General features: G+C 43.0%; 1 protein-coding gene across 4 annotated transcripts in view; it reads right to left on the bottom strand.

Annotated features, from left to right (window-relative positions):
• Positions 1-19627, bottom strand: part of RGL1 (ral guanine nucleotide dissociation stimulator like 1) — a 177260-nt gene that overhangs the window by 50956 nt on the left and 106677 nt on the right. For all 4 annotated transcript variants that reach the window (XM_065896243.1, XM_065896338.1, XM_065896312.1 and 1 more), the window contains 2 exons: positions 18584-18661; positions 30-214 (listed from right to left, as the gene is read on the bottom strand). In XM_065896243.1, coding sequence (XP_065752315.1) covers positions 30-214; positions 18584-18661 — 263 coding nt within the window. The remainder of the gene's footprint in view (positions 1-29; positions 215-18583; positions 18662-19627) is intronic.

The following is a 19627-nucleotide window of genomic DNA, read 5'->3' as shown; positions in this document are numbered from 1 at the left end:
TTCTTCCCTGGAATCAAACAAGTACTCACTGTCAGTTTCTACTTCTTGCTTGTGAAACTGCTCAAGAAGATTCTGTGCTCTTCTCTCTGGGTCAGAGCCTGGCATCATCTGCTTGAGATAATCCAGCAGTTTCTGTAAGCAAGGGAAGTGAGGGGGCTCTCGGAAGTCCTCTGCGCACTGGTCAAGCCAGGCCCTCAGGATGGAGGCGATTGCACTGAGAAAGAGAAAACAGAAAGTCACTGTACTCAACTGGCTCTGGAGACGCAAAACCAGCCCTGGACACCAGAGCCTGTCCCAGCCATGCCTCAGGAAACCTTGGGCAAGTGATCAACGGATAGTTCCCTAGAAGTTCCCAGCAATGTCAGTGAAGTTAAAGCATCTGAAAACAGCCTGACTACCTTTTATTATTTTAAGTGGTGGTTGGGGAGCTGGGGAAAGACTGGTAAGTTACAAAAAAAACCAACAAAAACAGGACCATAAACTTTGGAAAAACCCACATAGGGCAAAAAAAAGACACGGAAGAGAAGATTTAGTGAGTCCTGAAGCAACTTCAAAGTAACCTGTATACAACAAGATTATGTGTTTCCAATTCTGGATTCACTCAAGTCAGAGACCACAAAATCTACTGTGATAACATTTTAGGAAATAACAGACAGTGGGCCAGAACTTTGATAGACGGAAGGGCCTAGGTTTAGGAAAGATAATGTGTAAATTTAATTTTACAAAGATCACCAGGGTTTCAGCATAGCACCAAAAACGTCCTCACAAAATTATCCTTTCACTTTTCAAACTACCAGAGGACAATGTGTTTCCAGTGGGAGAATCAGTATGAGTAGAAAGTTAGGTTTTGAAAAGTAAAGGAGAAAAACTTGATAAGCAAAGCCATTCATCGAGAGGGCGACTTCTTCTGATGGCTCAGCTGAGTCCACCTTGGGTGAAACAAGGACCAGGGCACAAAAAGAGACCGGGTCATCATGGGAGCACATTTCCCTCCTTTCATGTTACTAATAACACAGGCTTGTTCTCTTTAAGGTAGGTGCAGCCCCTCACTCAATGGAAGAGACAAACAGCTGACAAAAAGGACAACTTTTGAGTGTTATTGTCCTGCGCTTCATATTCAAAGAAGCCTTTACAGCCACTCCTGAGTCGGGCACTTGCTAGGCTGTGTCCCATGCACACGGTACTTTGCCTCACTAATGACCAGCCAGCCCCAGGAACAAGGTGCATCCATTGACGATGGCCGGAGAAGATGACAGGGACTCTAAATTAATCCAAGCATGTTTTATTGACAGAGCTGGGACACTTTGTTTTAGCGAAAGACCTAATTAAAATTTTTCAGCTGAAAAAAAAAATGTCTAGCAGATTTTAAAATTACCATCTGATTAGACTTCAAACAAATTGTTCGCTTAGTTAACGAACTGTAAAGAAACGAGAAGATATAATGATCCGTATATATGAAACCGCCGCCTGGACTTTCATAGGTGTGTCTAAACTTCACAGGTCTCAAGTGCATAGCAGAGAGCTAGACTGTGATCAAGGCAGAAATGCAGCTAAAGCCAATCTAATGCTGAACTTTTGGAACTGACGTACAAACACAGAAGGGAAAGAAATTAACTGTTTTCACTGCTGTGGAGATCACTGTTTCACCAATATGGACATGAAGACATTGGGAACGATAATATTCACATAGCTACAGCAGAAGTAGATGACATAAAACCACTAATTAAGGTTGGCATGTAAAACCATAGAAATAATTCAGTATTTTCTAAATCTTCAGTGCAGATTCAAAAAAGAAACAAAAGTTTCATTCCCTCACAGAAAGCTAGAAGAAATTAATCTGGGCTCTGGGATTAACTGAAAGAACGAGCAAAATGAAATTAATGAACTTCTAGTCAGTGAACCTTCAATATTCGGGTCACTTGTCACATCATGTTATTTATGAATGTTTATGGCCCCCCAAATTCATATGGTGAAGCCCTAACTCCCCCTGAAATGATGGACTTCAATTATTTTGAGAGCCCATACACGGCACTCATTATTTCTCCTTTCTTCACCAAAACCAAATATCACGAATTGAAGAAGATAATGATGAGGCGGCATCCTACTATTTCGTTTTTATAAGGAAGATGACTTTTTCTGTGAATAATTTCCCTTCTTTGCTGACGAGCATTGAGACCAGAACTGGGGTAGGCACATAGGTGGGGTGATAGCACAGAACTCAGGAAAACCTGACGTTTGCATACATTATGGTGACTCTTACAGAACGGTTTTGCACTTCTCAAAAGAAGGGTGATTTAATTTAATTAGTACTATCACTCACTTAATATTTTTTAATATTTCAATGAGGGAATACTCTTTCGATGACAGTGATTAAAAGACAGATATGGAGGGATGATAATTCACATCACTAAATTAAAAATCTAAAAGAGCATCCAACCAACAATGAGACCAGCAACTCAATGACCCTGATAACACCTCAAAAGTTCATAACCTAAAAGAAACCCAGGTAGAAATCCAAAATTATAGTGAAAGACAGATGTTAAAACATATCAATATGTCATTTACTCATTTACCCCCCATAATTGCTAGTTTTAAAATTACAAAACAATTTATTGAAAAAAGTAAATACCACAAATACACAAATATCTATAAATTAAAACAACAAAATATCTACCCCCCTTCATTCTAATCTTATTACCATGACCTTGTGTGAACAGTTTGGAGTATATCCTTCTAGACTTTTCTATGGATATGTTTACATATTTAAGTAGATGTCATATGTATAAACCATGGATTTTTTTTCCCCCATAAATAGTATGTCATAGACACCTCTCCATCCACGCCAGGACCTCTAGCTCTCACTGTTTCTCAGGGTTACATAGTATCCATTGCATGCACACACCATAATTAATATAGGTATTCTACTAGTGCACAGGTAGTTAAGTTATTGTTAGGTTCTCACACTTACAACTACAAAATGAATATCCTTGTTTACATCTCTGTGTACTTGTATATTTCTATGGGGCACGTTGTATAGGACTTCCTTCCATGGAAAGCTGCAGCCTTGGAAGGTCCAGGGGAATTCTGAAGGGGGACCTTAATCCATACTGGATTCACCTTTAGGTGCACATTTTGTCCTCCTCAGACTGGTATTTTCTACTAGCGTTGTTAATCTATTCATTTTACTCTTTGTGACAGTGCCCTTCCCACAGCTTAGCGCCAAGAAGGCTTTGAAAAGTCACTACAAACCCAGACATTGAATTAAAAAGCATTTTCAGACAAAAGAGAAATGAAGGCAGAGGAGGAAGAATAAAGAGAAGAAGGAAAAGACATATACAGACAGCACAATACAACACAAGGCAGACCCCTGCCCTCTTATTAGCAGAGTTTTATCAGCATCCCAGGGAGGCAGGCTTTCTGGAATGGCCTGGACGTGTGCCCAAAGCTCAGAGCAGCTTTATGTTTGCCAGTCCTGGGAAGAAACTTTCTGTTCTTGATAGGCTAAGAAGCAGATAAAATGTGAAACTTTTGAAATTTCAGAAGGGAAAGCAACATCACAAAATCATGACACAGACAACAGGATTACTGGCCAGTGACTTTTCCATCTTACCTTTCCTGGCTCCACTCCTAAGATCTAAGGTACATCCTAACCAGAACTGGTTAGTTGGAAGGTGTAAAGAACCTTAATAACGAAGGGAGGCCCTCGTTAAAAGTCACAACCTTACAGGAAAGGTGTGACTGTTAAACTAGAGAAGCTACTTGGCTCTATGCACAGAATAAGAAATGAGGTTCCAGAGGAAAACCTGGTTCCCATCCTCACTGTGCCACCTGTGAACAATGGGAGTGGGACTGATCACTTAGCTCCACTGACCCTTATCTGGAGAAGAGACATAATAATACCTGCCTTCATCTACCTGACACTGATCGGTTGAATTTCAAATGACATAATGTCAATAAGGATATTGAGGTATCTGGAGAGAAACACAACTGTTAGCAGTCTTAAGACTACTTGCCGTAAATCACAAAAGGAAGGGATTAAAAAAGGTATGGCTCAGTGAACATCAATGAGCACTCATGGAAAGAACTCAAGGAAACTGCCACGTAAAATAGAGTGATATAGAATACAAACCATGCTCATGCAACACCTGTGGCTCCAGGCCTGCTGGAGGAAGGCAAACACTGTGAACAAATACCACCACCCCCACACACAGACACCACACACTCACACACACACACCACACACACACCACACACCCACACACCACACCACACACACACCACACACCCACACACCACACATACACTCACACACCACACATACACTCACACACACACACCACACCACACACACACCACACACTCACACACACACCACACACCACATACACACACCACACATACACCACACACACTCACACACACCACACACACACCACACACTCACACATCCCACACACACCACACACACACACACGCCACACACACGCCACACACACACACCACACAAACCACACATACACCACACACACACACACCACACACACACCACACACACACGCCACACACACACCACACACACCACACATACACTCACACCACACACACACACACCACACACACCACACATACACCACACACACACACACCACACACACACGCCACACCACACACACCACACATACACTCACACCACACACACGCCACACACACACCACACATACACTCACATACACCACACACACACACTACACACACACCCACACACCACACATACACACACACACACACCACACACACACCACACACTCACATACTACACACACATACACCACACACTCACACACACCACACTCACACACACACCACACACCACGTACACACACCACACATACACCACACACACACACCACACACACCACACACACACCACACACACCACACACACACCACACACTCACACACCCCACACACACCACACACACACACGCCACACACACACGCCACACACACACACCACACACACACCACACACACACCACACACACCACATACACTCACACCACACACACACACCACACACACCACACATACACCACACACACACCACACACCACACACACCACACATACACTCACACCACACACACGCCACACACACGCCACACACACACACTCACATACACCACACACACCACACACACACGCCACACACACACACCACATACACTCACACCACACACACACACCACACACACCACACATACACTCACACCACACACACACCACACACACACACTACACACACACACGCCACACACACACACCCCACACACACGCCACACACACACACACACAACACACCACACACACGCCACAGTCTCACACACACACCACAGTCTCACACACACACCACACGTACACTCACACACACCACACACACACCACACACACACCACACACACACCACACACACACCACACACACCACAGTCTCACACCACACACACACTCACCACACATACACTCACACACGCCACACATACACTCACACGCCACACACACACCACACACCACACACACACCACACCACACACACGCGACACACACACCACACCACACGCCACACATACTCCACACACACACACTCACACACACACAACACACCACACACACACAAACACACACACACCACACTCTCACACGCAACACACACACTCACCACACATACACTCACACACCACACACACACTCACCACACATACACACACACACGCCACACACACACGCCACACACACCACACACTCACACACACACCCCTGAGTTAGCCCCCCTCAGGACAGACCAATTCAGGAACATCAAAGTGTAATAGAGGGACTTCCCTGGTGGTGCAGTGGTTAAGAACTCGCCTGCCAATGCAGGGGACGCGGGTTCAAGCCCTGGTCCGGGAAGATCCCACATGCTGCGGAGCAACTAAGCCTGTGCGCCACAACTACTGAGCCTGCGCTCTAGAGCCCGCGAGCCACAACTAGTGAAGCCTACGCGCCTAGAGCCCATGCTTTGCAACAAAAGAAGCCACGGCGATGAGAAGCCTGTGCACCACAACAAAGAGTAGCCCCCACTCACCACAACTAGAGAAAGCCCGCGCGCAGCAACAAAGATCTAACACAGCCAAAAATAAATAATAAATTAAAAAATTAAAAAAAAAAAACTTGTGAAGACTGAAGAAGTAATTTCTGAAGCCAAATGGAAAGATTAAGATTGTGACATAATCTAAACTCAGTAAGGAGAAAAGCCAGCACTCCTCACTCCCAAGGGAACGTGTGTGTCTGATTAAGAATGACTGGATGGGGGGTGGGGAGAGCAGGGGCAAGACCCAAATCTGATGGTGGAGCAGACAACCAGGATTGCTTTCTCTACCTCAGACATCCTTGGCAAGGTGCAAATTCTTGCAGTATGTGAAGGAAGGAAGTCGTGTCCAGACCCAGATGCGGTTTCTAAGACTTGTAATAGAACAGACCCCTGGGGAAAATGAATTCACTAATCCAACTAATATTTATTGAGTACCCTTTATTTTCCATATTCCCGAAAACTATTTATGTGATGAATGTCACAGTAGGGGAGTCTAGGGTATTTACCTTCAGAGAAAGTAAACCTGGTCAGGGCTCCATGGAGTGCTTCCCTGAGGAAATGACGTTAAAGCTGAGATCTTAAGGATAAGGGAGAATTAGCAGGGTGAAGACTCTGGGGTAACAGCGTAAGCAAAGGTCCTGAGGTGAGAGAAAGCAAAACACTTTTAAGAGACATAAGGAAGAACTGTTTAAAGAATAGGAAAAGAGGGGAGAAATGGAGCATAATGAGATTTGCTATGTTCATTTGATTTCTTAGCCAAACAGAAATCACACTTAAGAATACCTGGTTGGAAGACATCAGACAGATGTCTTAGCTGAGAGGTATAAGGAAATAGTACAAAACTTCTAATCACTCTCAGGGACCTTCAGGCATGCAATGCAGAGTAAGAGGGCTGACTGAGGTGAGCATTAGGCTATTATGCTCAAACTACAGATTTTTAATACGTACAGGGATTTTAAGATAAATGCATTAAATCATGTTAAAATCGCATAGGTAGTAAAATACTCTAGAACTGGTAAAAGGTTTAATAAAAAAAAAACCTTCTAGGTATGAGGTCATCGCTCCCATGATATATAACTTCCAAGCCAAGAAATAGGATTATTATGACAAAAAGAATAACTCTGTCCATTTAGAGCTTTCTCTCCCCAGAAATCTATTTGAGGTAATTTTTTTTTTTTTTTTTTTTTTTTGCGGTATGCGGGCCTCTCACTGTTGTGGCCTCTCCCGTTGCGGAGCACAGGCTCCAGATGCGCAGGCTCAGCGGCCATGGCTCACAGGCCCAGCCGCTCCACGGCATGTGGGATCTTCCCGGACCGGGGCACGAACCCGTGTCCCCTGCATCGGCAGGCGGACTCTCAACCACTGTGCCACCAGGGAAGCCCTGAGGTAATAATTTATCGTTACTTAATCATCAGCAGAAGAAGATTAGACATGGAAACATTTTTTAAAAGCAGCAAAACATTTTTTCTATTTTAGGATACTCTCCAAGAATTGGATCTTTCCCTAATATAGATAATGAAAAGGTAAAAAGATCTATGTAGAGGGTGGCCTTTGAAGCAGTGTAGCACAGGACACTGCCAGGCCCTCTGGGTGGGAGCCAATGCACTTTGCCCTTCAGGGAAAGAAAGCAAAGTAACCTTGACACTGACTCTGAGCTAGACCCTCCACCTTGTTCTCCTAGTCACAGAATGATTTTCTGCTGTTTCTGGGAAGGCTGCCAGTTACAGTCTGCCTCTAAGACCCCTGGCTAGATGGTTTTCCTGATGAGAAAGAACAAAGGGAGATGCAGAGATTTTTTTTTTCCTTTTTTTGCCTGTAAAAGCATGTAAAGGATGGAAACATCATCTAGACTCATCAAGGTAATCTTGCAATGCTCTCTTGTACATTTTCCATTGTACATTTTGGTACTGGTGGTGAGTAGAGGTTAGAACGCTGGGAGGGAAAGTAAAAGAGGAATTAAGAGAGACCCAGGGAAATAAATGTAAACAAAGCCAGAGTAGGGACGAAGCACCAGAAGGCAATATAGGGCAGAAAAGCCAGTGAAGGGCCATGGGCAGTTAAAGAAGAGGAAAACCTCCAAGGCAAGAATGAGGAAGAAAAAGACTGGGATAGGAAAGACACACAGTATAAAGAGTAAATATGGGTGAGAAAGGGTCAAGAGTAGGAGGAGATGAGCTCAAAACCAATAACTTAAAATCAAGTGTTTACACACCTGTCTTTCATTCCCAAACTACATGTGCAGATCCTGGCAACTGCATGTAAATTTACAGAAACTGAAGGGAATTGTTGTGCAGAGACTCAATCCTATATTACCAAACCTTACTCAGTATGTCAGTGGCTGCACTCCATTAGAAAAGGAACAAAACTAAGAGGTCTCCTAAGTGCCTATTTTTCATGAGCAGTATAGCCGATGTGGTTACACACATTCTCCGGAGTCAGACTGACTCTCTGGTTAGTCAGACAAACCCAACCTCTTTATGCCTCTGCTTCCTCATCTGTAAAATGCATACAGTAATAGATCCCTCCTCACAGAGTTCTTAGGAGGCCTAAAAGAGATAATATATCTGAGGTATTTAGAATAGTCCCTAAGACATAATCAGTGCTCAAAAACATTAGCTATTTTCATTATTTTAAAAAAGAAGAATTACAATCTATAAGATTAAGGACTAAAGGCAAAAGGAACTACACATCAACACTGGACTCGGGTTGAGAAAGTTGTTTCCCTCGGGGGTACGAGTTAACGATTCTGATACTGCTATACATATATACTGAAACTGAACAATTAAGTAAATGGAAGGCAGAGGGTAGAAGCCGGTTTTCTCACTGCTGGAGAGGATACTCACAAATAAGCAAGGGGAGGAAGCTAGAATGGTCCATGTGGTAAGGATTAGAGTTGAAGGCATCAGTAAGAATTCATATTTAATATAATATATAGATGGTTATACATAGAAATATTTATAGGTATATGCATTTACACATATATTTCCTAGCCATGTCAGCTGACAGGGCCAGAAGAAATGACACCCCAGTAGCGATGAGCACACCTAGCACCCAGATCTTGGTTTCTAATATCATTCTCCAATAAAAAGAACCAGGTTGGGCTTCCCTGGTGGCACACTGGTTGAGAATCTGCCTGCCAATGCAGGAGACACGGGTTCGAGCCCTGGTCCGGGAGGATCCCACATGCCGCGGAGCAGCCGGGCCCGTGAGCCACAACTACTGAGCCTGCGCGTCTGGAGCCTGTGCTCCGCAACAAGAGAGGCCGCGACAGTGAGAGGCCCGCGCACCGCGATGAAGAGTGGCCCCCGCTCGCCGCAACTAGAGAAAGCCCTCGCACAGAAACGAAGACCCAACACAGCCAAAAATAAATATAAAAAATAAATAAATAAAACTTTAAGGTCTCCTGAAAATCTAAAAAAAAACAAAAAAAAAAGAACCAGGTCTCCTTGAAGAATGGCTGATTCTAAGACTGGGATGGGAAATATACAAGGTGAGTCTAGAACGTCTTGTAGTGCCATAAAGTAAGGAAGGGCTCAAATCCAATAATAGGGATGTGTGAAAGTGACACAGGAGTCAACCAGAAGAGTTCCCAATGGCCAAAGCTGGAATAATCTGAGCAATAAAATACATAAAGTAGCATTGCATTATAGCCCACAGTATAAATAAATTTCCATGAGTCCATACTGATATAAATAAAAGACTGAATAAATTAATAAATGGGTGAGACAAATCTCCCATGCAGAAGTTTTCCAAATAATTTAGGTAGATACTTTACCCTAAAAGAAGGGAAGCAAACCAAAGGGGTTGTGCATAGTGACTTCCTTCCAAACAATATAGTATAGAAAGGAAGGGGGAAAAAAGACATATGCCATGAGGAAACCTGAAAAATAACAACTTCATCCAGGTGATCAAGGCCAACATCAACAGTCGTAAATCATGTTGAAAGTATGTGATGAGAATGGTATTTTATCTCTGTGATGTTTCTCTCAAACCTCATAAATTCAGTCTAACTATGAGGAAAAATATCAGTCTAATTACAAGAAAAATTCTAATAAAGGGGTGTCCTAAAATATATCTGGATCAGTACTCCTCAACACTGTCAAGGTCATAAAAAACAAGAAAAGTCAAAAACTGTCACAGCCAATAGGAACCTAGAGAGATATCCCAACTAAATGTAATGTAGTATCCTGGATGGGACCCTGGGACAGAACAGGGCCATTACGTAAAAATAAGGAACTCTGACTAAACTATGAACTTTAGTTAACAATGCACTGATTCATTAATAATAACACGTGTATATTCGTGTTAGAAGTTAATAATAGGGGAAACTGTGAGGAAGGTATACGGGAACTCTGTATTATTGGCTCAATTTTTATATAAATGTAAAACTGTTGTTTAAAATGTCCTAAGGGGGAAAAAAAGATGAACAAGAGGGTCCAACCTAAGTACTTAAGAGAAATAGTCTCATTTTTATCACAGGGAAAGAAGTAGAGACCACACAGTGTTGAGGTTAAAGCCTGGGTTAAATCCCACTCTCTCATTTATTCACTGTATGACCTTGGACATGTTCCTTAACCTCTCTATGCCTCAGACTCCCCATCTGTAAAACAGGAATAATAACACATAGGGTTATTATGAGGGTATTAAAAGGATACTCAGTACTTAACACAGGGACTATTCCTATGAAGCAGCCAATGAACTCTAGCCATTATTATTAGAAAGAGACACCGCCGCTCACCAAAGTTATTTTTCAGGGACCTCAGTAACTCATTATTCTCCAATTCCTCACAGTCCGAGAAGGGAGTTTTTATGCTATAAATAGGCCTCTAATGAAAAAATTGCTGAGGCGTTCTACAGTTTTCACCATTAGAATGGAGTTTCCGTTGGGGATGACAGATGCTACAAGGCACCAAGAACAGGAAGCAGGCGCTCAGATTGATGGGCCTGACCAATCTGGTCTTCCTTCTTCTTTCCTCACATCCTCCAACCCATCTCCTTCCCCAGGAAACAAGCCTAACTTCCACATTTCTAACAGCTGTTTGGGGACCTTGTTCGGGGTGTTCATTTCATTAAAAAGCCAGGCAAAACAACACAGGCTAAAGGAAATAATCCCAAACTGTACAATCTCAGAATGCTAACAAGCTAAAGCACTAGTCACAATGGTGAGACTATACCCTAGTTCCTCATGCACTTCTCTCTGCAGCTCTTTTACTGTAATATAGACAAATATGGCGGGAGGGGTGAGGGGGCAGGGAGAATTTATGAGCACCAGAGATCCCAACCGCTATTTTTGAAATAACAGGCCTGAGAGCAAAATGGTGAGAAATCCAAGTCCTGGAGTCAATTGGACCTGAGATCAAATATCAGACCTGTCATTAACCAGTTGCTTGATCTTAGTCAAAGCATGTAATTTTTCCAGAGCCTCAGTTTACACACCTATAAAATCAGGACAATATCTCACAGCATGTCTGTGATGGTAAAAAAAAAGGTACAAAATGCCTAGCAGAAAGCCTTGCACTAAGGTAAGTACACCCCAAACTGTAGCCAGTGGTGGTGGTCGGAGAGGTGACAGTGGTATCATCATTTCTATCATCTCTGACGCTGCAGGGTGATCAAGGGACAGAGTCTGGTTGTGATGTCTCTTTACCTTTCTCTAACATGTAGAGGACCTTAGGAGATTCTCAGGGGGCCATTTATTCTTCTCTCTGAATCAATGATTATCGATGTTGTTTCATTCCTCCATTATTAGAAAAGTGATTTCTGCTTGGGAGCCTGCACTCTTCCCTTAAATGCATAATTTTGATTCAAGATTTCAGTGACTTTTTTAAAACTATACTTTGTTTTTCTTTGTCCAGTATGGATGCTTTAAAGACAATACCAGGCTCTTTTATGTGGCTTATTGCATCTCCATTTCTACTTTTGTTTTACTTTTTAAAAATATTCCTTTCACATTATAGCCTTTAATTCTTCTAAATTTGGAGTTTTAAATCTTATTTTTGCTTTTTTCTTTACTCTTCTTTCTTTGCCCCATTTTTGTTACAATCACTCAGATTGATTTCAATTGCCTTCTTAGGTTATTTGAATTTGATGGAATGAATATTGATTGCGAACTCACTGGGAAGATTTGTTAATACCTTCCACTGTAAAGTTTCCCAGATATAAAGAATTACAGCCAACTTCCTTTAACTCATCTCCCTTTTCTTTAGAATGTTTCTAATATCTTAGATACTAATATTTATAGGGCTCTTTACCACTGAACTAAAACCTGGTGTCACTATTTACAACTTCTGGGAAAAGATTACAAGAATGACTTTTATATCATCTGAATGTTTGGAGATGAAAGCAGTATGATTTCAGTGGTTTAAACCACTGCTATGGTAAAGAGTTTGAGAAAACAAAACATGGCATTCCAGAAGGGAAGTGACGAGAGTCAATTAAAGAAAAAAAACTGTAACTATTTCAACATTACAATAGTAATTTTTTAAAAGGAATAAAAAAGCGTAATTCCTGAATAGTTTTAAACATCTTTAAATAGAGTTCTGTGTGTGTATACATACATATATATATATGATATTCTAATCTCAAATACATTTCAGAGAGTGAAGATTCACGGTGTCAAGGCTCTGTATGGTTAATATCCCTTCTTCATGTTCTCTTCACTTCTGAATTCAATGACTGTAATAAATCTGCATTAAGGAAAGTTTCCTTTTCCCATCTGGTTCAGATTTTATTATTCTAAATAGATAGCATTTTCTCATGTAAAAGTGATGGCAGGAAGGAGGAAAGGGGCGCAGGTAGAATGAATGCTGGCAGAGATGTTTTCTTCTGTCATAGGAAGTGAGTTCCCTGATTTCCCAACAGTGACAAGTTTAGGGATTGTAGAAACAAACATGGTATGACTTATTATTTACATCAGTCTAGTGCTAACATCAGAAATCACTGTGTGGCAAAGATCCCAACATCTAAAATCCTTGCAAGTTGAATTCCCTGCAACTGAAGGAATTCTTACTTTAGCCAGATAACTTTAAAGGTCCTGATATCACACAAAGCCTGAACCGGGCATACTCGGGACTGGAATTACAAGTGAGAGTCACAGCACAACCAGATACTTTTTGAAATTCATGAAGAACACTAGCCAGTTGTGGTCCAAGACACCAGAAACCAATCTTTCATCTTGACTGTTTCATCTGTTATTTCTACATTTTTGCCTTCTTTTAAGTTCTTTTATCCTTTGAAAGGTTCATTAGATCCATATTCAGAAATACAGGAAAGACTGTTACCTTGGGACTTGGGAGCCTGTATCAAATGTAAGCCTTGTTCTATGCTTTACAACAAAAACTGAAAAACCAAACAATAGTTGAGCATTTTCCTTTTCATAGTTAAACCCAGTAGTGATTCCCCACCTCCACCCCCCCATATCCCTGGGCTGCAAAACTGAAGGCATCTGTCCTAAAACAGGATGTTTACTTCTTAGAATGTCACTGAATTCCTGCCGTCTGTTTCCCACCTGAAATCACAAGAACACAGATTTGCAGCAAAGGAAAACAATGGGCATTTTGCTGCTCCTTGCCTGACCCCACAATACAATGCTTTAGCCCATCTCTTTATTTATGATCCTAGCCAGCAGTTCTGATGTCACGATTAATAAGAAGCAAATCAAAGAAGCTGTGTATTTTTTCTTTCCTATTTTATCAAAACTGGTTACCCAATCTTTCCAACAGAGACAAGCAGTAAAGGGCACCTCTCAAACAATCAATATAATATTTGGACCATATCTCTGCTTCTGATATTCATTTTCATTTTTAAGAAGATGAAAAGAGGGATTCCCTGGTGGCGCAGTGGTTGGGGGTCCGCCAGCCGATGCAGGGGACACGGGTTCGTGCCCCGGTCCGGGAAGATCCCACATGCCGCGGAGCGGCTGGGCCCGTGAGCCATGGCCGCTGAGCCTGCGCTCCGCAACGGGAGAGGCCACAACTGTGAGAGGCCCGCGTACCGCAAAAAAAAGAAGAAGATGAAAAGAAAGCTAAATAAATTTTATCCTAGGCATCCTTAAACTTGAAAGGATCTCAGAGCACTCATTTTTCAGGAAAAGAGACTGAAACCGAGAGGTGAAGTGACAGTGATGGAGGAGGAGCTTGAGTCCGAGTTCTCCAGCCTCGTTTCCCAGGGCCCGTCACCTTCCATGAGGCTGGCTCCACGGCCACCTCAGCACTGGATTCGCCTAATTATAAGAAGGGGCATAAATAAATAAATTTCCAAATAAGTATGGTATTATTTTTACATATATTTAGATGTTCATAAATAAAGACAGTTTTCACTTGAGCACTGCAGCAGCCTCATCGCCATCCAGCAGGGTTTCTTACCTAGGCACTATTGATATTTAGGGTCAGGTAATTCTTTGTTGCAGGGGGGAGAGGGGCCGGTCTTGCACATGGCAGAATGTTTTGCAGCAATCCTGGCCTCTGCGCACTAGATGCCAGAGCACCTCCCCACCAAGTTGAAACAACCAAAAATTCTCCAGATCTTGCCAAATGTCCTCTGGGGGCAAAACTCCCCCACTGAGAACTGGCATACAGCCATATCTCCTACACATCTATCAGCCATCAGGAAGCCTTCAGTCACTGCTACAAGTCAGCTGCTGCAGCTCTGAGATGATCGAGGAACTTTCCATGTGTTGCATGTGGAATGGACAAGGTGCTTCCCTGATTTCCTCCAAAAACAGACAAAGCAGTGACCCTATCAAGTCACAGAAATGATCAGAAGGGTAACTTGTGAAAAAGAGAACAAAAAGAGAATGCTCAAGTGAGATGAAAAATAATAAAAGGAGAAGTGGAGGGAAAAAACCCAAAAAAGACAGAAGAAAGGGAAATGGAAAGAAGAAAGAGGTCAGCAGAGAGAAGGGATTTTAGCATTCCAGTATCTGTAGGACAGAGTGACCCATTATACGATAAAGTGGCATATTTTCATCGGGCATAATTTTTTAAAAAGGCAACTCAGTCTGAAGAAAAGGGTCAAGAACTTTCTACCAATTCACTGTGAGGCTTTAGGAAAGGACCATTGTCCTCAGATGATGGACCCCTCAGGGGAGTTCTATGTGAAGCTCTTTGTTAAGGCCTCATATGCTTATAACTGTAAAGCCCTTTAAAACAGCTTATCCTGGAGTCTCACCCACGTTACTGTTCCTGGTGTACAATTCATGTGAATGAAGCTTTAGAACAGGCCTTTGAAAGAATGAGCATGACTCTTCACGTCCAGAGTACAAATCAATTTGCTTTAACTGCCACTTCCCAGAAAACTATTTAACCTCAAAACACCCCCTGGGAAACAGCAAAGCTCTCGATAGTTTTCATACTGTTACTCTCCTCAGAGTTTTCAGGTGGCTGGTTGAATGGTAGCTCTAGACGTGGCGCAATTCCAAAATATGTAGATAACAACACGCTTATTGCTGCATCTGGTCACAGATCGAGGTTACGTTTGACAAGCTGACCACTCAATTCGTAGAGTATCTCTTCTTTAACATATGTTTTAAAATTCATTCTAAAAAGGTTCTTGGTTTAAAAAAATTATTATTTCCGTAAGTTTTCATGGATACACAAAACTAACGACAACAAAAGCCCTCTAATCCTACGATTCTCAAACTTTAAAATGCATAGGAATCGCTTGAGGATCTCGTTAAAATGCAGATTCTAATCGAGGTCTGGGGCGGGGCCTGAGACTCTGCATTCCTAACAAGTTCCCAGGCGATGCTGATGTGGCATTTATGGGCTAGGCAGTGGCATCTGGATTGGGCACAACAATGAGATAATAAAGAACCACAAGAAGAAAAAAAAAAGGTTGTAAGTCTAATCCATTCCCTCAAATTACCTATCTGATTATACGGCTTCCCTCCTGCAAAAACTTTTTAGGGCTGACTGCCCACTGCTTACCAGGGAAAGCCCAAACCCTCTTGAATTTGTGAGAAATTCAAACCTTTCACGATAACTTCAGCTCCACTAGCTGCCCTCACCCAACATCTACACAGTGAAGCAGCTGCCCCAATTCTGTGTTGTTGCCCCAGATATCATATACTCTGCACTTCCCTGATTTGATCCCACTGTCCCCTCTTCCTAAACGGCTCTACCATCCAAACCTTCACGCTCCTTCAAAGCCTGCTTCAGATGTCACCTCTTCCAAGAAGCCTCCCTAAAGCCCTCTAGGAATAAGGTATCTCTTCCACTCACCACACCTTGCGCTTGGCATTCAAATATCTACACTGGTGTGTTTAGTTTTCTGGAAGGTTACAGCCCATCCAATAAAATTATGAAACTACCTGACAACTAACTCAGGAGTTAAAAAGATACCCAGTTTTCTCATCTTTACATCCCTGGCTCCTGGAGAAAGGAGTCCATCAGCCAATTGCCTGAACAGTTAAAAATTCCATAGGATTACCTCCCTGAACTTTTGATCCCAAAATGAAACCACGAGTGGTTTCAAGCACCCTAGTATATAACCTGTCTACTCAAGAACCTCACTCCTTCAGCAGCCTGTACCCCTACATCGTGGATTTCTTCTTCACTGACTGCTGGATCAAATTCATCTGCATAAACTACCTCCCATTTAAAAAAAAAAAAAGGCACAATGAAAAGACCATCCCTTGCCCTCATCCTCCGCCCCATTTCTGTTTCCCTTTACAACATAACTCTTCCAAAGAGTCATTAAACTTGTCGTCCCCACTTCCTCCCCTTCTAACCTCTCTTAACCCACATCTGCATCCACCAAAACTGCGCTTGCCATGGGTGACAAAGACGGAAGTGTGGCAAAATTAGGAGTCACTCCCCAGACCCCTCTCTCTTGATGTCTGGGCAGCATCAGACACAGTTGGTCACGCCCCCTCCAAAACCCCCTCTCCGCTTGTCTTCTGGAACACAGCTTCTTTCTGCTCCTTCCCCCTGCCTGTTCTGTTCCAGTCTCCTCTGCTGGACCGTCCGCTTTCCTAACTCTCAGTACCGGAGGGAACCAAGGCTCAGTCTTTGGACCTTTCCCTTCTAGATCTACCCTTCATCCACAGGAGGTCACACCCATTCCCATAGCTTTAAACACCATGTATAAACTAAGGATGCCCAAATGTATACTTCCAGTCTAGACTGCTCCCTGGAATCTACACTCACCCAATTACCTCAAAATTAACACGTCTAAGATGAAATTATTGACACATGCTCCCCACCCAACTTTCTTATCGCATAAAGCCGGGGCTCCATTCTATCACTCGCTCACACACGACCCTTGGAGGCATCTTTGCCGCTTCTTTGTCTCATATGCCGCACCCACTGCATCAGTACATCCTGTCAGCAACACCTTCAGGACTTCTGCAGAAGCTGTCACTACTACAAGCTACTACTTCTTGTTACCACTCCTATAATGACGATGTCGACAACTACTATTACTACTCACGTCCATGCTGTCATCACCTCTTTTTTTTTTTTTTTTTTTTGCGATACGCGGGCCTCTCACTGCTGTGGCCTCTCCCGTTGTGGAGCACAGGCTCCGGACGCGCAGGCTCAGCGGCCATGGCTCACGGGCCCAGCCGCTGCCGCGGCATGTGGGATCTTCCCGGACCGGGACACGAACCCATGTCCCCTGCATCGGCAGGCGGACTCCCAACCACTGCGCCACCAGGGAAGCCCTGTCATCACCTCTTGCCTGGACCCATGTAAGGGCCCTAACCGGGCTCCTTGCTGCCACTCTTGCCCCTGTCCCCAATGTCATGGTCTATTTTCCACACAGAGCCAGAGCAGGCCTTTTAAATATAAACCAGGCCATAGCACTATTCTCCTAGAAGCCTGTTAAGTGTTTCTTATCTTTCTCAGAATAAAATTCAGCATCCTTCCCAAAGCCTCCATGTGATGAGGGGCCCTTACAGATCTCATGCCCCAGTACTTGCCACTTCATTCACTTGGCTGCAGCCTCATTCACCCCTCTACTTGTTCTCAAACACCGTTCCTGCCGCAGAGCTTTTTCCATATTCTCCCTGCCTGGACATTCACAAGGCCTCACCTGCACCACACGCAGGTTTCTGCTCCAATGTCTCCAGATCAGATCAGAAAGCCTATGTGAATCAAAGTCTCCATCAGGATCTAGCCCCCCCTGCCCTCCTTCATTCTTTTTTGCCTGGATTCTTTGTCTCTCTCTCTCTCTACTAAAATATAAACTTCATAAGAGCTTGGACTTACTTATTTTGTTCATAGCTGTATCCCTTAGCACAGGGCCTGGCCAAGAGTGGGTGATCAATACATGTTTACTGAATGAATAAACGAATAGCATTAGATGGTCAAAAATTACTTCTATGACTTTCCATGTATTATGGAAAAAAACCATGGCAACATTCCAAAGGAAATTAAAAACTCCACTAAATTACATTCTTTTAAGATAATAAGTCTGGACTGAGAGCTTGTAATGCAGAGAAGAGGCAGACTCACTTCCTGATCACCGTCTTAGACTCTGATGAATTTTGGCCTCCAACTTCTTCACAGTTTGGGCTTGTCAGGTTTCCATACCTTTATAGATAAAAACAAACAAACAAACAGACAAACAGAAAATGCAGTCAGTAGTGTTGGAGAGCAACTCTTTTCCATTTCAAACACAACAGTTATACTTTTCAGGAGTATTTAAGGAAAGTAATATCTGTGAAATAACATCAAAAATGATACTATATTATTGATATTTATTTAATGGGTAAACATATATATGTGTGTGTATATATATGTGTGTGTGTGTATGTATAAATATACGGTCTACAAGGAAAGTGATTTAGCAATGAATCACATTACTTAAAACTTTCTCTTAATATTTAACATTTCTTTGGATTTTTTTCGATGAAATTACTCTTTTCCTCTTAGCAGGAGAATCAGGCGTTATGTGATGCACAGGTAGGAGATTCCTCATGAACTCTGGAGCATCAACCTCTCTGTGTAGCTACTGAAGGAAGATGTGGCTTTGCTTGCGCAACCTTCACGCCTGTGCCACACATGGGCACAAGATGACGACTCCATGCTCTGCTTATGAGTCTGGTCTCCTTGAGGATAGGTCCTATTGGAGGAAGGTGATGGAAATAATTCCAAACCCTCAAGTAAAGGCTGAGATAGAGACAAGGACTGAAGAACAGAATCCTCATGTCTCAGCAACCAAGAGAGCAGCAGTGTGTACACCGAGGTCAGGCTGATCTAGGCTTCCCCAGCCACTGGGGAAGGGGGACAAAGGGGAACAACGGTTTAGAAAGCAATAGGTGCCTAAATTTTAAAATTTGTCTCATTACAAACTCAAAACTTATTAAAACATTGATCAGGGGCTTCCCTGATGACTCATTGGTTGAGAGTCCGCCTGCCGATGCAGAGGAAGCGGGTTTGTGCCCTGGTCCGGGAAGATCCCACATGCCGCGGAGCGGCTGGGCCCGTGAGCCATGGCCACTGAGCCTGCGCGTCCGGAGCCTGTGCTCCGCAACGGGAGAGGCCACAACTGTGAGA

This window comes from Phocoena phocoena, chromosome 1 (genome assembly GCF_963924675.1).
Source record: "Phocoena phocoena chromosome 1, mPhoPho1.1, whole genome shotgun sequence".
In the NCBI taxonomy this organism is placed as follows: Eukaryota; Metazoa; Chordata; class Mammalia; order Artiodactyla; family Phocoenidae; genus Phocoena; species Phocoena phocoena.
This window is presented reverse-complemented; position numbering and strand designations above follow the sequence as displayed.